This window comes from Sporobolomyces salmoneus, assembly GCF_050403485.1.
Source record: "Sporobolomyces salmoneus JCM6883 DNA, S_salmoneus_JCM6883_v1_ctg4, whole genome shotgun sequence".
Lineage (NCBI taxonomy): Eukaryota > Fungi > Basidiomycota > Microbotryomycetes > Sporidiobolales > Sporidiobolaceae > Sporobolomyces > Sporobolomyces salmoneus.
In genome coordinates, this window is record NW_027481159.1 from 149,727 (window position 1) to 170,806 (window position 21,080).

Below are 21,080 nucleotides of genomic sequence, written 5' to 3' on the forward strand. Positions count from 1 at the left end.
ACTCTAGATATTTGCGATTCGCGGTTTCATTATCATCTGAGATTGCTCTAAGACGAAGCAGTCGAGTCTCCTCCCGCCATCTGCACCAACCAGAACCGAGAGGCAGCCAGAAAGAGCCGTCCTGATTCAGAAATTTGCGATCACAGCTTGCGAAGTCGAATCGAGGCATCCGGAACGCTCTGAAAGACCTTTACTTTCCTCGACGTCGCCCGATCGAACTTATACTCGACCTTGACAGACTTGTCGAGAGACAGGTCTTCGCGACGAGCTTGGATCACACACCATCCCTTCGCAACGATCAAATTTACGCCGTTCTCGATTTTCATCTCTTCTGGTCTCGACATCAAGCAGTTCTCTCACTCACCGAGCGAGGCACATGCGCTGGACTATGCACAAAGAGGGGGTCAATGTATCGTGACAACGTTCGATTTGAGGAATCTCGGAAATTGGAAGCGAAAAATCCTCATTCTCCAACTTTCTCCCGTTTCCCCTAGGCCCCGGCGGCGACAGCTACTCCAGCTTGATCTTGAACTGGAAGTGCGAGAGATTCATCCGCCCACGGAGGATACAGCCCGCACCCACAAGCGCAACCGCGAAGACGAAGGACGAGGAAGATTTGCGAGCCATGTTGGATGTTGTAGTCCGAGAGCGTGCGTCCGTCCTCGAGTTGCTTTCCAGCGAAGATCAAGCTGAACCGCTTGAGGAAACCGTCGAGAGAATCAGTCAGGCGATTCGAAGCAGGGAAACAGAATGATTGTGGAAACCCCGAAATTGGCACGAACGGCGAATCGACACTCACCGTTGCTGCGAAGGATCAAGCCCTTGAGAGTCTTCAATCATTTGCTTCACGTAGTCGATCTGTTGTAGACGTAGTAAATCTCGTCAACGAGAAACTTCGACTTGGAGGTTGAGACCACCGTTGCCAAACCCATTCGCTGGACACGCCGACTGTCTACAGCGATGAATACAGGGCAGAGGACGTACGGTGTCACTCGACTCGACTTGGAGGTACAACTGCCATAGCGAAACGTCGGAAAGTTGAATGAATGCGAGGGAGGAACGTGGTGAAGCTATGTCAGCGATCCCTAAACTGCCTCGAGGGTCTTCGATACGGTATAGACTCACGACTGTGCCAGCATCCGTCTGTACACAGAGACAAGGAGTCGGTTTCAGTATTCCCGAGTCTTCAACATCCGAGGTCGACGACAGAGGGCGTAGACGAGCATAGTTCCCGTGAGCTTACCTTGGCGTGAATGAACATACCGGACGCTGACCAGGCGGGGGAGCGTGAATATTTGGCCCCGACAGAGGGAGAGGGAGTGGGAAGCTTCGCCGCGACATTCTGCGTATACTGTCCAAATCTTGAAATTTTAGACTCAATGTCTAGATACTGTCTCACCTGTAAGCTCTCACTCGCGGGCGGTCACAGCGCTTCCGAAAATTCCAGATATCTATTCTCATTTTCATCGCAAATCGCTCTAAGACGAAAAAGTCGAATCCCCTCCTGCCATCGACACCGACCCTACGTGTAGCCTAGCCTCCTTCTCACTCTCCCACACCGCCACTAACTCCCGATAGCTTTCCAGCAACAGCTTCACTTCTCCCAATTTGAGCTCATCAACCGAGTTCACTTCGAGGAATTTCCGGACTGGCTTGAACGTATTTGACGAGAGCGAGGTAGTAGAGGAGTTTGCGGAGGGATGCTGCAGAGGTAGAGCAGAGGAAGGTCGTCGAGGAGAACCAGAGGATGAAGGCCCGAAAGCGGAAAAGATCGATGCCTAATCGCAAACGAGGGTGAGCGATCAGCTCCGTCCACAGCAGTATTGAAAGAAAGGTACTCACTCTTGTCGATGAAGCCGAGTTCGAAGTGCCACTAGCCTTCATTTCTGCACCTCCTCCTCCGAATCTCGACAATCCAGGTATACTCGACAGTCTCTCACCGAAGCTCGGCCGATCGTCGACGCTTCCTCCACTCGTCGTACTCGCAGCTCCTACCGCTGTCGAACCCATTTCTCCCAGTGTCCTTCCGATCGTCGTATCTCGAATCAAGGACGAAATCGACCGAATACTTCTCGTATCATCGTCTTTCATCGCACTAGGCTTCGAAGGGGACGTGCTAGGCGATAGAGAGTCGACGAGGGTTGATTCGTGAGGAGGCGAAGCGGGAGGGGAATAATTCGAAGGTTGAACGTCCGGAGATCCTCCTGGTAAATCGATCATTTCGTTCGTCGTTCCTCCTCCTCCTCCTCCGTCCTCTACTGTCCCACTCGGTACTGCCGAAGTAGTAGTCGCAGCTCGAGGTCTCGATCCATCTCCCGACAAAGTCATGACGCTCGTACTCCTCCTGAAGGGTAATCCAATCCTACTTCCCTTCGCAGCTCCATTCAAGACCCCTCTGACTTCTTCCAGACTCTTTGGTGCAGCTCCTCCTACACCACTCGCGATCGCCGCTAACCCTTTCGGTCCAAACACCATTCGGTACGAAGAATCGACGACGCCGGAAAGGGCGGAATTCGCCGAGTCTATCAAACCGGGCATTTCTGTCGTTAGGCGGGAAGAGAGTCGTCCGGTTGTATAGGCTCGTGGTCGAGATGAAGAGGAGGCAGAGGAAGATAAGGGAGAAGAGGATTGGAGAGAAGGAGACGGAGTAGCTGCTGCCATGACTTTTTGCGAAGAGAGACCGAGAGAGGAAACGTCGACGTGGTTGAGGAACTCAACGACGGCGTCAAAGTTCGTGAGACAGTACGAGGCTTGTCCGCGCATCAAAGACTCGGAACGGAATCGATGGGAGAATTTGAGGTGTGAAGTGAGTCGAGGAGGGTTTGAACGAACGACAGAGTAGATGAGGAGAGGAAGGATGAGGTCGGCTCCTGAGGTCGAAGTGGACGGAGCTGCACTGGAAGAATGAAGGGAAGAAGAACTGATCGAAGTGGAGCGGGGTCGAGCTGTCGTGTCGAAGATGGATGGAGGCGGAGAAGGAGCAGCAAACGTCGGCTCGAACATCGAGGACGAAGTGGCTTCATGCATCGACGAGCTGAGTTCGTGAGGCACGGGAGCAGACGCTTCAGGTAACGCGATGGCTGGAACTTCTTGATCGAATGCTGGAGGAGGTCTCGGAGTCTTGAGCAATTCGTCGTCCGTTATTGCTGTCGGCGTAGGCGAGCGAGGTCTTGAAGGTGCTCTTGAACTCGCTCGAGATGAAGCATCGTCCATTTCGACCTCTTGCGAAAACTCGTCGTTCGGGGCAGTCGCAGGATCCACCTCCTTCTTGAGCGGGATTGGCGGAAGTTTCCCGAGCTCGTCGACGAGGATCTTGTGTACTTGAACGAAAACGTCGAGCTTAGACGAGGCTGTTCGATCCGAGGGGTTCTCGAGCCTAGCGAGTTCTGCAGACAATGGAGCGACAAGGTCAGAAGAGCCAAAGCGGTGATAGGATGTGCGACTCACCTTTGCCGACAGTGTCAGCGAGATCTTCTACCGTTTCTCGAACTCCTCTCTTCTGGTACTCCCAACCAGGCAACCCTTCCTCCGCCGATCCCAACTCGACACCAAGATGTTCCAAACTCAACTCCAACACATTGAGCGCCGCAATCCTCGACGCGAGGTTCTCGTCATCTTGCGCATCGCTCGAGAAGGGCGGCGAGAAAACGTGCGGGTACAAGGCGGTCGAAAGCAAGATGTCTTCTAGTTCCGACAGGGTCGAATCGACTCGTTCTTCAAGGACTCCGAAATCCTCGAGATTCGCGGAATCGTCCATTGTCGTTGGAGGAGCGGTTGGGGAGGCGATACTGAGGTTTCGGGAGAGGTCGAGTCGGGTCGAATGGAGGAGATCTTGGAATGCTTCCGAGATGGTTTCGATGTCGGTGTTGAAGAGGGATATTGTCGAAGAGTTTGTGGAGGATGGGGTTGAGGGAGTGAAGACGCTCGTCCAGGTCGGAGAAGGAGGTTGGAAACGATTCACGAAAGTCGTGATTCGATCAAGTGCTGATTGATCCCCCTTGACTCCTTCGACCTGGCTCAGTGAGGACCTGAGACCCTCATTGAGGGTTGAGTAGACCTGCTTCGTGACTTCGGAGAATCGGACAGGAAAGCCGATCACGATGACGGGAATTTCGAGGTTCGGGAGTGACTTTGTTGTGCTGGATGAGGGAGAAGAGTCGATGGAGCCATTTGAGGACGAAGTGGAGGACTCCGGCGGTGTCGACGTCTGGGCAGAAGCTGATTTCGAGAAGAGAGCGGCGAGTCGACTGCTCGTATTCGTTCTCGATGCTGCTGCGATTACGGAGGGAGCGGCGCTAGCGGTGCGAGGAAGGGACAGAGTCGAAGTAGGAGAGACGACGTCGAAATGAGGGTAGCTGGTAGAGGCAGTGACGAGATCAGAGTCAGAGGAAGCGGGTCCTCGAAGATACCTGTGACGTAAAAAAGGAAGGAACATGTCAGCTGTATCAAAGCTCACATGTAGTCCTTCCGTTACGCACCGATGTAGATCATCACTCGAGTAATCCACTTGCGGTTCCAACGCGCTTTGTCTGATGATTCCATGATCCGAGGCTCGAACTGCGAGTCCACACCCGTCAAAGACGAGCCTTTCCGCTGTCAAGCTTCCTCTGAGTCCACTCAGTGTCACGAATGAACGAGGAGAGGAGTCTGTTGCGGGTGTGAGCCGTCGAGAAGGGAGGATGAGGTGATCGAGGAGGTTCGCGGTTTGTATCGTGGTTGGGAAATCGAGCTTCTCTGAGGGCAACAACAGTGCAGCCTGAGACATCAGAGTTTACAGTCAGTACAGGCGCTCATAAAGCTTTAGTTCAAAGCAAGCAGACTCCGAGAGGAGGATGAGGGAATGAAAGCTCACCTTTCCAGATTTCACCAATTCGACGATACTGCTCAATTCCGCTTCTTCCCCAATCGCCGCCAATTTCGTCACGAGCCCCGCTCCCCAACTATCGTTCTGTACTCCCATCTTCTGTAACTCCGCCTTGAGGGCCTGTTTCTGTAACTGTTCCTTCGCTTCCGAGACGGATCTCGCATAACTTCGACCTGAAGGGGAAGGGAGAGTAGAGTTCGACGGACGAGATACAAGAGGAGGAGGGGCGAGGGAGATCGCGGGGTGGAAGGGAGGGGTAGGGATCGAAGAGGAAGATGTTGAAGGAGGAGAAGAGGGCGTGTCGGATAGAGGATTCGCTGAGGGACGTCGCTTCACCGAGCTGTATATTGCGTATTGACCACTTCCTCCTGGCGTGCTTGAAGGCGAGGAACTGCTGGGTTCAGTGTCGGCGAGGGAAGAGGGAGATGAGAGCGGATCGTCTTGGTTGCTCGACAGCGATCTCAGACTGCGACGACTCGTAGGGCGAGCGAGTGGTCTCGCTGGCAGCGGAGGCGGTGACAGATTGTTGTCTGACATTCGAGATGACGGAACGGGAGGAGAAGCGAAGTTGTGGGGAGTGACGAGGAGATTCTCGGCGACTTGCGATGAAGAGTCGAGCTTGCTGATCGTATGATATTGGTGTTGATGTACAGAAGTAACTGCGAAAGTTGGAGAGGGAGAAGAGACAGGTGAGCGATTCCATTTCGCGGAGTTCTGCGCTTCGCAGTCTGAGAATCGCAAGAGAATTGTTCTTCCTTGCGGACCTGTCGGTTATGAACGAGCCAACTAGCAAGTGAGACAGGAAGAACGACATTGTAGAAATTGCGATGAAAGCTCGGAAGGGTATCGACGACAAAAGGGAAAACAAAAATATGAAATTGCGAGCCTACTGAAGACGGAGAGGGGCGAATGCGACCGAATTGGGTATAGGTGATGGGAAACGAGCGGTGGAGAATAGAGAGCCGAGAGCGGGAGAAGCAGGGAAGAGTCCAAACGATCGTTCAGAATCCGTTACTGCTCAAAGCAGCATTACAAGTCCTCCTCATTTGTTCCCACTCGCCTTCACGAGGGGTGATCAGATCTAGTGAGGCAGTGGGGAAACTCAGCTCGAAAAGCTCTTTGCGCACTGCACGGCTGAGGATATCCGGATTTGCTCACCTTGCGAAATATCGTAGACATAGACTCGACCATCTGAACTCGCGACTGCACAGCGTTTACCATCTTTTTTGTCCCATGCCAACTTGTTCAGCCCGGCTGGACCACCGTTCGTCCGCCTTGAGGAATTGGGGGCTGAAGTTGTCGAAGGAGATTGTTGAACGAGAGTCGAAATGATCGGTACCTGTTTGAGAGAGATCGTCTAGTCAGTTTCGAGCACACCAGTGAATAAAACAAGTGAAATAGGAGAGAGAACCTTACCTCTGTATCGAGATTGAGATTCCACAGATCGAACTTTCCGGCTCCATCGACGCTCGCGAACAGAGCCGGGTGATGGGGATGCCATTTGACGTCGTAGACATAGTCATCCGCCTCCTCGAACGAGAACAGTGGTGAAATCGAATTGACTCCCGGTGTTGTCGAAGACATCGAATTTGTCGGTTTCGCTGTCGCCGTCGATTGACCACTTGTCGCTCCACCCGAGGAAGCGTTCGTCGATCCAGCTCTCCAGAGTTTGATCGTCCAATCAACTCCACACGTCAAGAACAAATCGCTCAAATCGACCCTTCCCTCGACCGGATGAAAACTCATTCCCGTCACGGGACCCGAATGTCCTTTATACACTTCCGTCTGATTCAATCCGGCCTTCGCTCCTGCTCGATCGTATCGATTCGCAGAATAAACGTTGCCTTCTTCCGTACCGACCCAGAAACTCGTCGTTTCTCCCAAGGGAAAGCCGAGAGTAGTGATTGATACTTCGTCAGTTTTCGTATGAGCTGGATGGACGAGATCGAGAGATTCTTGTGGTCGTGCGAGCATGTCGAGCGTCCAAGCGCAGACGGTCCCATCGGTTGAGGCGGAGATCAGGGAGTGGGCGTTTTGAGTACCGACCATTTGGAGAGAGTAGACGGGGTGGGTGTGGCCAGAGGCGGAGAGGGGAGTTTTGAGAACGGGATTTGGGGAGCGAGAGCGGGTGTCCCATAAGAGGATCTGACCGGAGTAGGTTCCTCCGATGATTAGATTCGGGTGAAAGGGTGAGAAGCAGACAGAGAGAACGTCCGACTAGCAGCGAGAGACTAGTCAGCATGAGCAGGTAAATGAGAGGAGTGAAGGGGGAGATTCACCTGAGCATGGAACACGAATTCAGGTCGTTCTAACAGATGGAGGTTCCAGACTGCTACGATACCATCCGGTTCGTTAACCGCCATTGGGTTCCGATTATAGGCTGCGACGAACAATTCAGGGAACTGTGAGGACGTTACTCAACACAGCAAAAGTCAGTGTTCAGCCTTTCTCTTGCTATCAATCGGTCCAACTCACCTTCGGCGACCAATCCACCGCAGTCACGCTCCTCCCTTTCCCCCAACCTTCGTCTCTCCAACTCCCGAGTAATCTCACCCTCTGTTTCTTCCCCTCTGCATCCTCCCTCCCTTCATCATCGACAATCGTATAATCCCTCAAATAATCATAACTCTCACTCAACGCTCTCTGCACAACCTTCGTCGAATCCTCCAAGAACTCAGAGAACCCAGGTGAAGCGAAAATCGTCTCCAATTCAGGTCGAGATAATCCTTTTTTCAGAGTTTCATCGTAGGCGAGTTGGGCTAAACGTTTCTCTTCGGCGATTTCGCGGTCGAGTTGGAGTCGTTCTTGTTCGAGTTCGGAAATGATGCGGGCTCGAAGCTCGTCAGAGGTTTCACGTCCGGCTCCTCCGGATGTTGTGTCGTCTCCTTCGTCGTTCTCGAGTCCTCGTGTCTGCGCGCTGGAGGAGGTAGAGGTTGTGTGAGAGTGAGGGAAGAGATCGGGAGTGGTTTGAATCGATTTGTCGTAGACTACTTTCGGTGGAGGAGGAGGAGGAGGAAGCTCAACAGGAGCGGAGGGAACGGGAGCAGGTTCGACTGGCGGCAGAGGAGGTATCGAAGCTTCTTCGTTTGGTGTTCTGCTTCAAGCAATGTCAGCTCGCGAAGCGGAAGGAGCCAGCGCAGTTGAGCTTACGGAGGAACTGGTTGCGAAACTTCGACGACTTCTGTTTGACTCTGTCCCGGTTCTGATCTATCCTCTTCTCCCATTGTACTTCTCTCCGGTGTGATATCTGTGCCTACCCCTTGACTCGTTCTCGGTCCACTCGAGCTCCTCACGCCGACTCCCCTCAACAAGCTCTCAATCTCATCCGCCTTGTTCCCACCACCTCCTATTCTACTGTTCGGTCTCGAATCTTCCCCATCTGTCGTCGTACCGATCTGAGGGGTCGAAGAGGCGGAGGACGAGAGTTGTAGTTGTTGTCGCGCTGACTGTTCCCGATCTTGTCGTGCTTGTTTCAACGCGGCTAAGCGAGCGCGTTTCTCAGCGATTTCAGCTCGTCTCCGTTCTGACATGTCGTGAAAAAGTCGAGTGAGCGATCGAGAGGAGAGAAGGGAAAGCTGTTTCAGCTGTCAGTTTCTACCTCATCTTACTCACTCTCTCGACCTCGACCAAGCTCACAGAGGAGCAGGAGACATGGCTAGTACAACAACAGCACCAGCACGAGGGATCTTAACTCGACCCGAGAACTTGTCTTCGTCCAACAAACGAACTTCTCGACAATCTCTCCTCGCTCTCTACTCCCAACTCCTTCCCTTAGCGCCTCCCCCTCCTAGCTATCTCTCAACTTTCCTATCGACTCTCCCTGGGCTCGGCTTGACGACCCCTCAAATCGAAGCAGTTTGGGATGAATTAACTCAATCGATTTGGGTTAATCGGGAAGACGATATGCAGAGATTGTGGAGACAGGGTTTCTTTGGGAAAGGGTTTTTGAGTAGGAGTGAACCGAGTTGGAGGAGAAGGGTAGAGAATAGGAGAGCTGAACTCGAGGGAAGGGAAAAACGTTAGTTTTCGTTACGAGCATTCTCGCTGCTCTTTCGTTTGAGCTGACTCGTATGTTTGCTTTTGTGCAGGCCTCACGTCAGAAGAGATCACAGCTCAACGTCGACTCGAACGAAAGGGAACGAAACTCGTCAAGAAGCTCGAACGAGACGCAGAGAAACTTCTCGCTGCTTCGACCGCCGCTTCGACCTATGGAGGTTCTTCAGCTCCTTCCCCTAGTCTCGTACCGACGGCTTCTACCTCACTCGAGGGTGTACCAGAGGAAGAAGTCGAGGTGTTGAAGGAGAAATTGGAGAAAATCGTAGAGGAGAGAGAAGCAGATACGGAAGAACCGACTCAGGGCGGCATAGAAGAGAAGGACGACACTGGACAGGAGGAAGTAGAGAAGGAAGATCCACCAGAGCCGTGGCAACTCGAAGCAGAACACACACAACTTCAACCCGAAGAAGCATTCTTCCTCCTCTTCTCTCTCGGTTGTCTCTCCCTCCGGATTTCCCCCCTCCTTCCTTCCACCGATTCCTCCCCCCCTCTTCCCCGACTCTCAATCATCTCCGCCTTCTCTCTATTCCTCCGTTCCGCCTGTCCAACAATTCCCACTTCTCTTCCACCCCCGACGCTCGACCCGCGACTGAATCGATTGGATTCTCCCTTCTTCCTCTCCTACGCGGCTTATCATCACTACCGCTCAATGGGATGGGTCGTCAGAAGTGGAGTCAAGTTCTGTACAGATTGGGTCTTGTATGGACCAGGAGGACCCGTAGGAGGTCATGCAGAGTCAGTTCCTTTCTCTCCCTTTCTCTCTCGCAGCAAGGTCTTCGGCAATACTGAACAGGGGTGGGTGCACAGATTCGCAGTATTGATCATTCCGTCCTACGTCAACCCTCGCGATTCAGCTTCTTCCCCTTTCGCGACGAATTCAACCCTCGCAATCAACCAAGATCCCGCGCTCCGAGAAGCGTATGAGGAAGAAAGAGAAGAGCATTTGAGAGGGGAAGGAGAGAGGAGAAACAGTTGGAGATGGTTTCATACGGTGAATCGAGTTTGTTCCGGTGTGAAAAAGGTAATTTCATCTCGCCCTCCCAGTCATTGTGAGGTACGGGAACTGACTGGAGGCGGTTATCGGATTACAGACGTTGGTGTTGCTACATGTCGTGATACCGGATCTTGAGCAGTCGACTCCGAAAGAACGAGATTGGTTAATGAACCATCCGGCGCAAGCGTTGGCGAAATTACAGATGAGGGAAATCGTTGTCAGACGGTTCTTGGCCGGCCGAATGAGGGACTAATAGAAGCAAGAGGAGGAGCATCATCGGTTGTAACTATTGGAACTTTAGCTCCTCGCTGACTCACTTGCGAGACAGAACCGAGAGAGAGAGAGAATAATTTGTATCGTTACATGCATGACGAGTGAGGGGAGTTTGCAGAGCGAGATAGAGAGATAGTTGCTAGATAATTATGCATAGAGGAGAGAGGATGGTGAGTAATAAAAAGAATTAGAAGGGAAAGAAAAGCGAAAAATTCGGAAAAGAAACGCTACAAGTTCTTATCTCGTGACTTCTCCACTCATACGACCTAGGATATTCGCAAAAGGGTTCTCTGATCCACTTCCACTTCTCAGTCTACCTCCTTCCGGCACCGATGCGCTAGCTCCTTCCCCTGCTGCTCCATTTGAGTTCAAACTCAGAGTGTTTCCCGTTGTTGAGTTCGTTCGACTCAATCCGGTTCCTTTCGCGAATGCAGGTGATGTAGGTTCGCCAGAACTCGAAAGCGAGGGAGAGAAAGTAGGGATCGTGTTAAGTCGAGGAGAAATCGTCGAAGATGCTGTTGGAGCTTCGAGATTTCCCGCCTTTAAGCCCAACGAAGAAGATCCGCCGCGTTGAGTCTCGATGTCTTCTCGATCTTCCCAGAGAGTCTCTCCATAGGACGTAGGGTCGTATCCGCCAGCAGTTGAAGCGACCGAGTTACCTCGAAGATGCGAGTATTGAGGACCTCCGGTCGAAGAGTTGCGGGTGTGTTGACGAGATCGAGCGGAAGGAGATGCTCCAGAAGTACTGAACTTTGTGGAAGGGACGGTGTTGTAAGACGATTTCGGGAGTTGAGAGTAGGTTCCTCGTCGGACGTGGAGAGCGTAAGAATAGAGGCAGAGAATGAAGTAGACCTACAATAGAGCGTCAGTCTTCTCTTCAAGTCACGCGGACACGTGAATGTCGGAGAGACTGACCTTAAGCATCCACCCGATGAGTAAAACCGCTCCCGAAAATCCTCTTTCACTTTTCCAAACTCCCATCGCAGCTTCGACCCTTCCCGCATCGTCTAACCCAGACCCGGTGTTACTTCCCATCATTGCTTTCTGTGCATCCGAGTTTGCGATACGTCGTCCGTCGTGAGGAGTGTAAAGGTACCAAATCGCAGCGAAAAGCGAGGTATACAGAGTTCCGACGAGATGATCGAGAGCAAAGAGATGAGCGTAGATGAGTGATTTCGGTCCGTTCTCCTGTAACTCCCAAGGTCAGTCAAGCGAGTTCGAGCAAGAGGGCAAGAAAGAGAAGACGCACTTCTCCAATTTTCTGTAATCCCCAAATAAACACGACCAGACTCGCGATCGAATACACGTACATCGTCAACTGTCCCACTGGCTGACTCAATGCGTTTCCACCTGCGAGTAAGACTGCCAACATTCCATACGCTCCTGCGACCTTGTTCAACACGGCGAATAACGAAATCAAGGTTGCTCCTGAGCGCGCAAATCGGCGAGTCAGTCATTGTGAGACTGGTGAGGGGTTCCTGTAAAAGAGAGACTTGCCTAGTTTGAGATCCATCCCGCAGAAGGAATCCAACATTGGAGAGAGTCGGGCTCTACTGATCGCCATCTTGACTGTCCTGCGCTACTCCTGAGTGCTATGTGCGGCTTTGCTGAACTGTGGTCGATACCTCCGGGCACTGCTTACGGCGAGGATGTGGAAGAAAGGAGATCTAGAGATGAGGAATTGGCGAGGCGAGTCTTGTGAGGCAGAGCGCGTTTCGGTGTGTGTACCTGATCCTACTGTTGCTGTTGCTTCTGGGATTAGTCGATAAAGCGGAAGTCGGGGAAGTTGACGAGGAGATAGTGAGCAAAAGCAACAACCGACGAGATTCGTCGCAGATCTCAAGTTCGGCAGTTGCGTTTCTTCCCGCCGCGCTGTCGTTGCCGTTCTTGAACAAAAAAGATACTTCTGCCTACCTTCTACGAGACGCGGAAGGCGCTGTTGAAGGCAAAAGAGAAACTGGGCCGAGCAGGGAATTGAACCCTGGACCTCTTCCAAGCGACCAAATGAAGCCCTAAGGAAGAATCATGCGACTAGACCACACGGCCTTACATGTTAGCGAACCACAAAATTGCGTCCAAGTCCTACTGGTAGTATAAACGCAGATCCGCACCTCCGAGACCAAAACCGCAAACTCTTGTTAGTCATTCCGTCTCCTTGTTGTCGTTCGAGGTGGCACAGGGCATCTCAACAACACTCGAATGCACACGAGTCGGCGAAAGGAGCGCCGCGCACAACGAAGGACAGAGTATCGCAGCGCATTTCGCATCGTTGCCCTTCCTTCACAATCACCGTTGCGTGCCTTACAGTCTCACTGCAGTCAGCTTCGTCGAGCTTCAGCACTGGTTAGGCAGGTTCAGACTAACCAACGGGCTTAGGGTGGAGCTTCCGTAAAGGGCTTCCATTTGTCCTCTCCTCTCGAGTTCGAACGTTCGAGCTTTCGTCGCGACAACTTTGTGAGACATCGCCTCCGCCTTTGCGCGACTGGTACTGTTGAAAGAGGAAAGAGACACCGGAGGGCGACATGCCAAGAGAGATCGTGATCATCGAGACTGTCCGAGCAAAAAGCGAATCGCTTTCGCAATGGTCGTTACGAGATGCAAAAGATCAACTCGCCCAATGTGGGGCTCGAACCCACGACCACCAGATTAAGAGTCTGGTGCTCTACCGACTGAGCTAACCGGGCTTTGTTTGTTGCAATGTAGCCTTAGTATGCACATGCTCACATTGCCACAAAAAGATCCCATTTCGTACTGTTTTTCGGCTCTGTTGACCTCGTATGCCTCGTATAGGGCTGGCAAGTTGGGTACATTGGAGCGGCAGAAGTGCGGCTCAGGCTGCTTTCGCAGAGCTTCACTCAAACTCGACTCTTTACTCTTTCGTTCGCAGAATCATCGCGTGCTGAAGCAAACGAGTCGAGAAATGGCGAGAGCGCTTGTGGGACGAGAGCGTTGAGCAGTAATACGAGCATCGAAATTGTGCCCGATGAAACATGTCAGGAAAGTGCTCGAGGAAAATCCTGAGCTCAGGAAAGCTCTGCGCAAAGTGGAATCTCTGAGAGGGCGCTTTTCTTCTGCCTTTTTGCCCACTTGCAGTGCCTGACCCGGTGAACGACAGAATGTCAGAGTACTGGAAGCCCTAGGAACACTCAAGAACGGCAAGAACCAAAACAGAGTGAAGCTTTGCCAGTTCCTTCAGACTCTTCCTTGTCGCCATTCCTTTTGCTTCCCAGATTCGCTCATCCCTTGAGATGTCCAGTATCTCCGAGTCAAAATACAAGAATGTCGTAGCAGTCGGTACGAGAAAGGACGGCTCGGTATGAAGTCGTCAAAGCGCGAGTTAGCAATTCGAGCTGAAGCGGAACAGACTTACTCTCGCTCGCGCCCTCGTGTTCAAAGGAAAGAAGCATTGCACAAGTTTAGTATCGGGTTCAAGCGGGTTTGCCCATCTCCGCTTCCGAAGAATTCTTCCTCTCTTCGCCTTCATTGCCCTTGTCGTTTCCGTATCAACTGTCTCAATCTTCGTCATCTTGATATTCCTTGGCTTCTTCCTCTTCTTCGGTCCATTCCTCAAAGACTCCAAAGGCTTCGATCGCAGTACCTTCGATCGTGATTCCTTCCTCCTCTGCGTCTTTCATGAATTCAATTAATCCCTGCTCGCTGAACTCTTCCGACCATTGGGGCACAATCCAGTCAGGATGTGGTCCCCACTCTTGCAGGAACTGGTTCCAGTAGGGTCCCTTCTCGCGAATTCGGGTACCAATCCAACCCTCGACGTTGTCGAAGACGATCGATTTGAGCGATTTGAGCTTTCCAGGACCCGAGATGACTTTCCCAAGTTCCTCGAGGGAGACGTTTGCGGACTCGGAGAAAGTGAGGCGACGGAGAAGGGGGAGCGAGCGGAGGGACGTGTAGAGCGATGGAGACACGGTCGAAACGGTTCCTCCGAGCTCCAACTCTGAAAGGTTCGGGAAATTCTTCAGTTTTTCGATGAAGCTTCCTTGCGAAAGGGGTCCATTTCCCGCTTTGTGTTCGAGGGCGAGGCATCGGATGATCTCAGGGCTAGGAATGTGGTCGAGGAAATCGTAGAGATGAGATTCGGTCGAGTCGTCGCAAAGGGAGATAACGCGGAGCGGAGCAAATGAGTTTGATAAGGTGGTTGACCGACGTCGGAGTCGCACTGAGGGGTCCCCTGAGGGTGATCTCGTCGACTCTGGTGCGGATGGGGACAGGTTGGAGTCGATCTTTCGAAGTGGGCTCGATGCTTTCAGAAGAACGTTCTACATTGAGATCGAAGGTGCGGAGTTCATTGTAGTACTGGAGTGTGAGGTATGAGGCCGGATGGAATGGGTCATTGAGGGAACTGAAAGACGCAAAGAGGATAAGATCTCGAAGGTTCGGGAAGCAAGTCGCCGCGACGTCGGGGTCGAGTACGAGACGAGCAACTCGATCCGTTCCAATAATGACCAGACGGGTGATTTCGACGAGACTCGCGAACAGTTCTTTGATGCGTTGGTCCGAAGGTGAGTGAGGATCCTTTGCCTCAGAATCAAACCGTCCGCCGACCGGGCTCGAAGGAATGTGAAGGTTGAGAGTTCTCGTGTACTCGGCAACTTGAGGGCGGATCTTTACGTAATCACAGAGGATTTCGAGGTCTCTGTACGAATCGAGATGGAGAATTCGGAAGAGAGGTTTTTGCTGGAATGGGAGGAGTGATTGAGATAGCGGACCCAGGAGACGAGGAGGCGAATGTTGTACTTGGTCGAAGATGTCCTCGAGAAGCTCAGGAGGCAACTCAGAGAGATAGTCGATGTTCTGAGAGAGGGAGAGAGATGAGAAACAGTGAGGGAGAACTGCTCAAACGCATACTGACGCGAGGCTTACCTTGGAAGTACTCATCGCAACCCTACTCGCAGCTCGGCGTGCTCCCGTGTCGGTTCCAGGAAGTTTGTTCGGTTCAAAGTGAAGGGAAAGAGGGAAAGAGAGACGAGGCGACTCTTGCTCCTCTTCACCTCACTCGACCAACGACAACCGGACCTAAGAAGCCAGCAGAGTATCTAGAGAGTCTACTGCGCTCGTCTACGCCCGCTAGAGTGAGTTCTAGCATGTTTCGCTCTTCTCCCACTTTTCTCATCTCGGATCTCTTCGTGCTCGACCCTATCGCCCTAGAACAGGCGGACTCTTGCTCCAGGGCGCTGACTAGACTCGTATGTGCTCGATGCAGTTCGTTACAGCATGAATGATCCTCTTGCTTCGAGTTCCGCTGCCCCTCCTTCTCGCTCCCCTTCCTCTTCCCACTGTTTCCCCCTGTTGAAACCCATCCTGAGCTCATTCAGCCCATAATCGAATCTTCCGCTCCACTTCAGTACTACTCTTCCACTTACATCTCTCGACAATCGACACTCCGCTCCCTATGTCTCGTCTCGAAGCTCTTCTACGAAATCGCCAGACCTCTCTTGTTCGCCGTCGTCAGAATCAACAGTTATACGTCGAGTGAAATCTGGAGTCAAGTTGAAGCCGAAGGAGGAGGTTCTCCTGCTATGGTTCACGAATTATTGATACAGCTGCGCGGATTAGGTTCATTCTCGGACAGAGTCGACTGGCGACAATACATTGGCCTACGTTTACTCGCTATTAATTGTTACGGTTCAGAGATTGATTTTGTCAAGCTCGCGCGCCTCCCCAGTTAGTTAAGCCATTCTCGTTCGATTGCGGTGCCGCTGAACGTTGTTTTTCCGCGTCCAGACTTGGCCGCCTTGCGCCTCTCCGAAGTCAAGATCCGCTCGTCCACCTTCTTTGCTCTACTTCAACTTCGAGAGCTCGAGCTATACTCGCCTTACAACTTCGAGAACCTTACTCTCACTCCCGCCTCATTCCCTTCTCTACGAATGCTCGCCTACTCTCAAGACCCTAGTGACGATGCACATTTCGTCACGACAACTCTCATGACTCTTGCGCCTCAACTCGATCTCCTCTCGCTTGACTTTGAATTCGCTCAATCTATAGACCCCACCCTCCTGAAGCATTTGGATCCCATCACTCTCTGGGACATGAACTTCGACGTCACACGCCAAGAGCCGGTCATTCCCGTCTCGTATATTCGGGTCGTTCCCTATAGTTCCATCGACCAGGTCATTGAGCTACTCGCAAGCACGCCACGTCTTCGCCCGACCCTTTTGTATCTCGCTCCCGAGGTGTTCAACAGAAAAGTCACTCTCGAACATCGCCACGAGCTGATGACGGACCTTAAGACGGTGTGGGGAGATCTCGGGATGGAGATCATCTACGAGGATCAAGGGAAGGAATGGTGTTTGGACGGAGGACTCTCAGAGGACTTTGAAAGAAGGATGGAAACGAAGAGAGTCGGAAAAGGTACGGTAAAGTGAGCGAGGGTATGAGGGAGGAGCCAACGGCCGTTCAGTCGGATAGTAGTATCGGTTTTATCGAAATGTGACTTTGTGTTCGACTGTCTTCCTCCGTCTCAAACGCTCGGACCGTCAGAAGAACCCAATCCAAAGATGCTGCGAGAGATCAAAGGGAGAATGCATGCTAGGGAGGGGACGGTCGAAGCGACAGCTGCGCGTTGAGTCGGAGAGGTCGAATTTGTCCTGCTGAGGATGAGGCAGGTTCGAGACTGGTAGGATCCCATAGCTTCCGAATAATATCGAGGTCTAAGAAGCAGCCGAGTTAGCGTTAGAAGCTTGAGCAAAGCGCGAACGACATCCAGGCCATATAGCATAGGCCCGGAAAGTCAAAAGCATGTCAGCAGAGATCTTGTGGAAGAACCTAGGCCAGAGTCTGACGAGACGAGAGTACAATTCTGGGGGGAACAATCAGGAAGGATTCCGAGTCTCGAGCGAGAATACCGGATAGGCGAAAGGTTTGAAGCGGAAACAGGTGACTCGCCGTGGACGAGGAGTTTGACGCGGAACTTCGCGAAATCGCGCCCGGCACCCACACACGACACCGTAGTACTGGGATCCTCGACGCACCTGTGGAACCCTTCAGAGCGCGGAGGATGAAGAATGAGAGGCCAAAATGACGAATCGACATAGTTTCGCGCCCTCGCGCCGACGTAGGAGCCGCGATTGGCTCAGAACTGCTAGAGGCATTCAAAGGTGTTATCCAGAGCGATGCAGCTGTTCTTCCGCGTAGGTCCAGTAGAATCGAGGTGAGATGATGAAGTGAAAGAGATGGATCTCTCTTTCCCTCTCTACCACCTCTTGCTCGCATCTGAACCATGTCTACTACGCAATCAACAGCTCAAGCGTCCTCCTCTACCGCTCAACCCGCGAAGGACAACAACGCGAACCCTCATCTTCTCCCTTTACAAGAGGTGAATCATTCATCTCTCTCCTCAGCTCTCTCCATGAACCTGTTGAGCTGACAGAGACTTGTTTCATTCAGGATGACGAATTCGAAGAGTTCCCTGAATCAGGCAAGTCCACTTTGAGGGAGAACGAGGGCCGCATCACCGCCTCCTCTCCTCTCCTCCCTCGACTCTCGCCAGAACGACAGCTAACTCATACGTCCACGCTTGTACAGACTGGAAAGATTCGGAAACGTACGGCGCATCTTTAAACGCGAAAGCTGGTCAACCAGGATCGAAATCTCTGGATTTACTGTGGGAAGACAACTGGGACGATGATGATGTGAGCGATGACTTCAGCGTGCAACTAAGGTGAGCCTCTTTTCATTCGCTGAGATTTGAGGGAGCGAGGATCCGAGTGGAACGGCTAAAGATTCTTCGCAATCGAATGCTTGATGGAGCGTTTTCTTCTCGAGATCCTCGCTCCTTGAAGGAGCCTGCGTGGTACAGACTCGCTGACACTGTCACCGCCTCACATGTACAGGGGAGAGCTCTTGAAGCAATCGGAACAACAACAAATGCAGTCTTAGAAACTCGCAAACTCTCTTCCTTTCTCGTTTAGTACTTCCTCCGCTTCTTCCTCGTTGTAATACCTTTCGATCACCACCGTATCGACTACGCAATCTCGGAAGAGCCGCCTATCGCGACCTGGGCCACCAATACCGCTCCGCACAGAAGAGCAAACCAAGTTCACAGATCCGATCTTTCGCAAACAACAACGTCTTCTTCCACAGTCTCGGGTCCCTTCCGCGTTATCACAGCTAGCGACACGTCTAGTGTTTCCTCAGCAACTTGCTCCTTCTGCCTGTCTGACGAACAACAAGCGTTCTCGAGAGTCTCCAAGAGCGAAAAACGGAGCTTTTTCGACGATTCTTTTTCCACTTTTCTTACGTGTCGCCGCAGTACTCCAAGCTCTCGGAATTTGGAAAGAGAAGCAGTCCTGCGATCGCCAGATTACTGTACGACGAGAGTAACAAATTACTTGGCTAGTTCTCAGAATTCGAAAGCTCCATTTCCTCTCCTCTGCTTACACTTCACGACACTCGCTCAACACAACCAGAAGCTACGAACTCGATCACACACCGAACCGAAGAGGCGCTTCTATTGTCCTTCTCCGCGTCTTTCTTCTCCCCCCACTAAAATCAGTCAACTACGCAGTCGGTCGACCTTCCCCCTTCCCTTCTCCCACCTCTTCACTCGCCAGTCGAAGGTCACATAGAGAGTGATGGCGTACAACAATCACTTGGGATACAATGATTACCCACAGCAGCAATCTCCAGGTTATGGCGGTTACCCTTCTCAGGGAGGAGGTTATTCTGGTCAACAGCATCAAGACCCTTTCGCCTCGCACGACTCGTTCGGATATCCACCACAGAACACACAGAGACCTTACTCGGGCGAATCACACTTGGGGAAATCTAGTTCACAGTGGAGTTTGGATGAGCCGACACCTCTCACTTCGGCAGCGGGTGGAGCGGGAGCTGGAGCAGCAGGAGGATACAGCGCAGTGACGAGGGACAAGAATAATCCGTATAGTAAGGAATATAGAGACGGGAACGAGGCGCCGAAAGGGAATAAAGTTAGGAAATGGGCTTTCATCGTTACTGGTGTTCTCATCGTGATTGGGTAAGTTCTTCTCGCTGTGGACGATGTGTTGGACGAGCCCTTCAAGCTGATCCATTTCTCCCGCGCGTTATCCAGAGTTATCGTCGGAATTGTCGCTTGGAGGGTCACAGCAAACAAGAACGATTCCTCCTCTTCCTCGTCCGGGAGCGGCAAACTTCAGTACATTCAGGGTACCTCGGAAACGGTCAAATCGAATCCATCAGATCCTAGTCAATTCGAGCAAGATAGTCGACTGAAGAAAGTCTTTTACGGAATGGCCTACACTCCCTTCAACGCTCTCGAACCGTGGTGTGGAGCGACTTTGGCGAATGTTACGGAAGATATTCAGTTGTTGTCGCAATTGACGAGTGAGTCTAACCCTACGGTATGAGGATATAAGGGAAACTAACGCTTTCGAAAACCGCTTGATAGCCCGAATTCGAACTTATGGATCAGCTTGTAACCAATCTGAACTCGTGCTCCAAGCTATTCAAGACACGAAAGTCAACATGACTGTCTGGCTAGGAGCTTACGTCGGAATCAACGAGACCGTCAAGTGAGTTCTTCTTTCATTGCCGACGGTAACGGAATTCGTTTTGACTGACGATTTCTATTTTCTGATTAGCGCTCAACAACAAGATTGGCTCATCGATGCGTTAGACAAGTACGGAACTGATAACGTTGGTGGAATCACGATCGGAAACGAGTGAGTGTTGTGAAGAATCACTTTGCATCCTTTCCAGGGAGCTCGATGCTGAACTTGTTTCTTGTGCTGCTTTCGCCAGATATGTGCTGAACGCTGACCCGTTGAGTTCTACCGACAATGCGGCGAGTCGGATCTCTTACTTGACCTCCCAAATGAGCGCTGTACGTCTTACTTTTCCTCCCTCGTGCCCTCGATCCCTTTACTGCGAAACTGAATCCTCGAGCTTACGACTCGTCTCTTACCAGTTTCGCACCCGACTCGCCTCGAAGAATTATGGCAAAACTCTGCCCGTAGGAACCTCCGACGCCGGTTCCGAGTTCACTTCAACCTACGTCGCCGGAGCCGATTACATCATGGCGAATGTTCATCCTTGGTTCGGAGGAGTCAACGTTGACGACGCAGCTGGATGGACTTGGGAATTCTTCGAAGAGAACAACGTCGTCCTCGCTGAAGCTGCTGCCGTACGTTTTCTCTTCCTTTTGCTGCTCTGCGAAGACTTCGTGCTGAAGTTTCACGTCGATATAGAATAAACCAACGGCGTACATCGCAGAGACTGGATGGCCGACAGAGAGTATGACCCCGGAAAACGCAACTTTACAAGGAGCAGTCGCGGGAATCTCGGAATTGCAAACTTTCTTGGATACTTATCCCTGTCAGGCGAACCAGAATGGGTCGTACTACTTTTACTTTGAGCCTGTGAGTCCTCCGCTTCTGTCTGCGTGAGTTGAGTTGTCCCGTGTACTGACTCGTTCGACCTGATCGAATGATTTTTAGTTCGATGAGCCTGTAAGCGAATTCTGACTCTCACGACTTTCAAAAGACCCGTAGACTGACTCCTAGCGTTTCGTTATCACAGTGGAAAGAGCAGTACGGAGGCGTTGAACCTTACTGGGGTTTGATGGATCACAACCGAAAACTCAAGGATATCACCTTCCCCGATTGTGCTGTCGACTCAACAACCGCTTCTGGCTAAACGAAATCATACTCTTCACCCTCCTCTGCATTCACTCCTCCCCACGTGTCGTCTTTGCCTCGCTCGAGCTTGTACCTACTCACTTTCATTACCTCTTCCGTTCACTCAGCGATTTCTGTTCATACGCTCGTGCATCCATCCTCTCGCTCTACATAGACACTATTTTATTCACATTCTTCTTTGTAATACAAGAGCATAGATAGGCGGACGTCTTACTCGAGCGACCGAGAGACCGTTGAATGC

General features: G+C 51.9%; 9 protein-coding genes across 9 annotated transcripts; 4 read left to right on the plus strand and 5 right to left on the minus strand.

The window, feature by feature from the left end:
* Positions 1-490: 490 nt before the first annotated feature.
* Positions 491-1,261, minus strand: JCM6883_001516 (uncharacterized protein; the record flags this gene model as incomplete). Its single annotated transcript, XM_076629110.1, has 4 exons — positions 491-689; positions 800-858; positions 985-1,143; positions 1,244-1,261. 4 exons carry the CDS (start codon positions 1,259-1,261, stop codon positions 491-493), a joined length of 435 nt encoding a protein of 144 aa, XP_076490757.1.
* A 217-nt stretch (positions 1,262-1,478) lies between these two features.
* JCM6883_001517 (VPS9 domain-containing protein) lies at positions 1,479-5,401 on the minus strand (the record flags this gene model as incomplete). The annotated part of the gene is made up of 5 exons (XM_076629111.1): positions 1,479-1,778; positions 1,843-3,386; positions 3,448-4,409; positions 4,479-4,756; positions 4,853-5,401. 5 exons carry the CDS (start codon positions 5,399-5,401, stop codon positions 1,479-1,481), a joined length of 3,633 nt encoding a protein of 1,210 aa, XP_076490758.1.
* Positions 5,402-5,865: 464 nt separating this feature from the next.
* Positions 5,866-8,394, minus strand: PAC11 (dynein intermediate chain; the record flags this gene model as incomplete). The annotated part of the gene is made up of 6 exons (XM_076629112.1): positions 5,866-5,945; positions 6,023-6,203; positions 6,281-7,081; positions 7,144-7,266; positions 7,340-7,958; positions 8,015-8,394. 6 exons carry the CDS (start codon positions 8,392-8,394, stop codon positions 5,866-5,868), a joined length of 2,184 nt encoding a protein of 727 aa, XP_076490759.1.
* A 121-nt stretch (positions 8,395-8,515) lies between these two features.
* On the plus strand, positions 8,516-10,167 carry SEN2 (tRNA splicing endonuclease subunit SEN2; the record flags this gene model as incomplete). The annotated part of the gene is made up of 4 exons (XM_076629113.1): positions 8,516-8,882; positions 8,953-9,655; positions 9,728-9,941; positions 10,012-10,167. 4 exons carry the CDS (start codon positions 8,516-8,518, stop codon positions 10,165-10,167), a joined length of 1,440 nt encoding a protein of 479 aa, XP_076490760.1.
* Positions 10,168-10,424: 257 nt separating this feature from the next.
* Positions 10,425-11,751, minus strand: KEI1 (Kei1p; the record flags this gene model as incomplete). The annotated part of the gene is made up of 4 exons (XM_076629114.1): positions 10,425-11,039; positions 11,103-11,375; positions 11,437-11,615; positions 11,685-11,751. 4 exons carry the CDS (start codon positions 11,749-11,751, stop codon positions 10,425-10,427), a joined length of 1,134 nt encoding a protein of 377 aa, XP_076490761.1.
* A 1,948-nt stretch (positions 11,752-13,699) lies between these two features.
* JCM6883_001521 (uncharacterized protein) lies at positions 13,700-15,083 on the minus strand (the record flags this gene model as incomplete). Its single annotated transcript, XM_076629115.1, has 3 exons — positions 13,700-14,246; positions 14,353-14,999; positions 15,069-15,083. The coding sequence occupies 3 exons, from the start codon at positions 15,081-15,083 to the stop codon at positions 13,700-13,702; spliced, it is 1,209 nt and encodes a 402-aa protein (XP_076490762.1).
* Positions 15,084-16,072: 989 nt separating this feature from the next.
* On the plus strand, positions 16,073-16,570 carry JCM6883_001522 (uncharacterized protein; the record flags this gene model as incomplete). The annotated part of the gene is made up of 1 exon (XM_076629116.1): positions 16,073-16,570. One exon carries the CDS (start codon positions 16,073-16,075, stop codon positions 16,568-16,570), a length of 498 nt encoding a protein of 165 aa, XP_076490763.1.
* Positions 16,571-17,424: 854 nt separating this feature from the next.
* SEM1 (proteasome regulatory particle lid subunit SEM1) lies at positions 17,425-18,083 on the plus strand (the record flags this gene model as incomplete). The annotated part of the gene is made up of 4 exons (XM_076629117.1): positions 17,425-17,520; positions 17,592-17,622; positions 17,730-17,865; positions 18,038-18,083. 4 exons carry the CDS (start codon positions 17,425-17,427, stop codon positions 18,081-18,083), a joined length of 309 nt encoding a protein of 102 aa, XP_076490764.1.
* A 695-nt stretch (positions 18,084-18,778) lies between these two features.
* On the plus strand, positions 18,779-20,837 carry JCM6883_001524 (uncharacterized protein; the record flags this gene model as incomplete). The annotated part of the gene is made up of 9 exons (XM_076629118.1): positions 18,779-19,179; positions 19,255-19,526; positions 19,591-19,714; positions 19,784-19,864; positions 19,944-20,025; positions 20,110-20,325; positions 20,390-20,560; positions 20,639-20,650; positions 20,721-20,837. The coding sequence occupies 9 exons, from the start codon at positions 18,779-18,781 to the stop codon at positions 20,835-20,837; spliced, it is 1,476 nt and encodes a 491-aa protein (XP_076490765.1).
* Between the last annotated feature and the right edge of the window lie 243 nt (positions 20,838-21,080).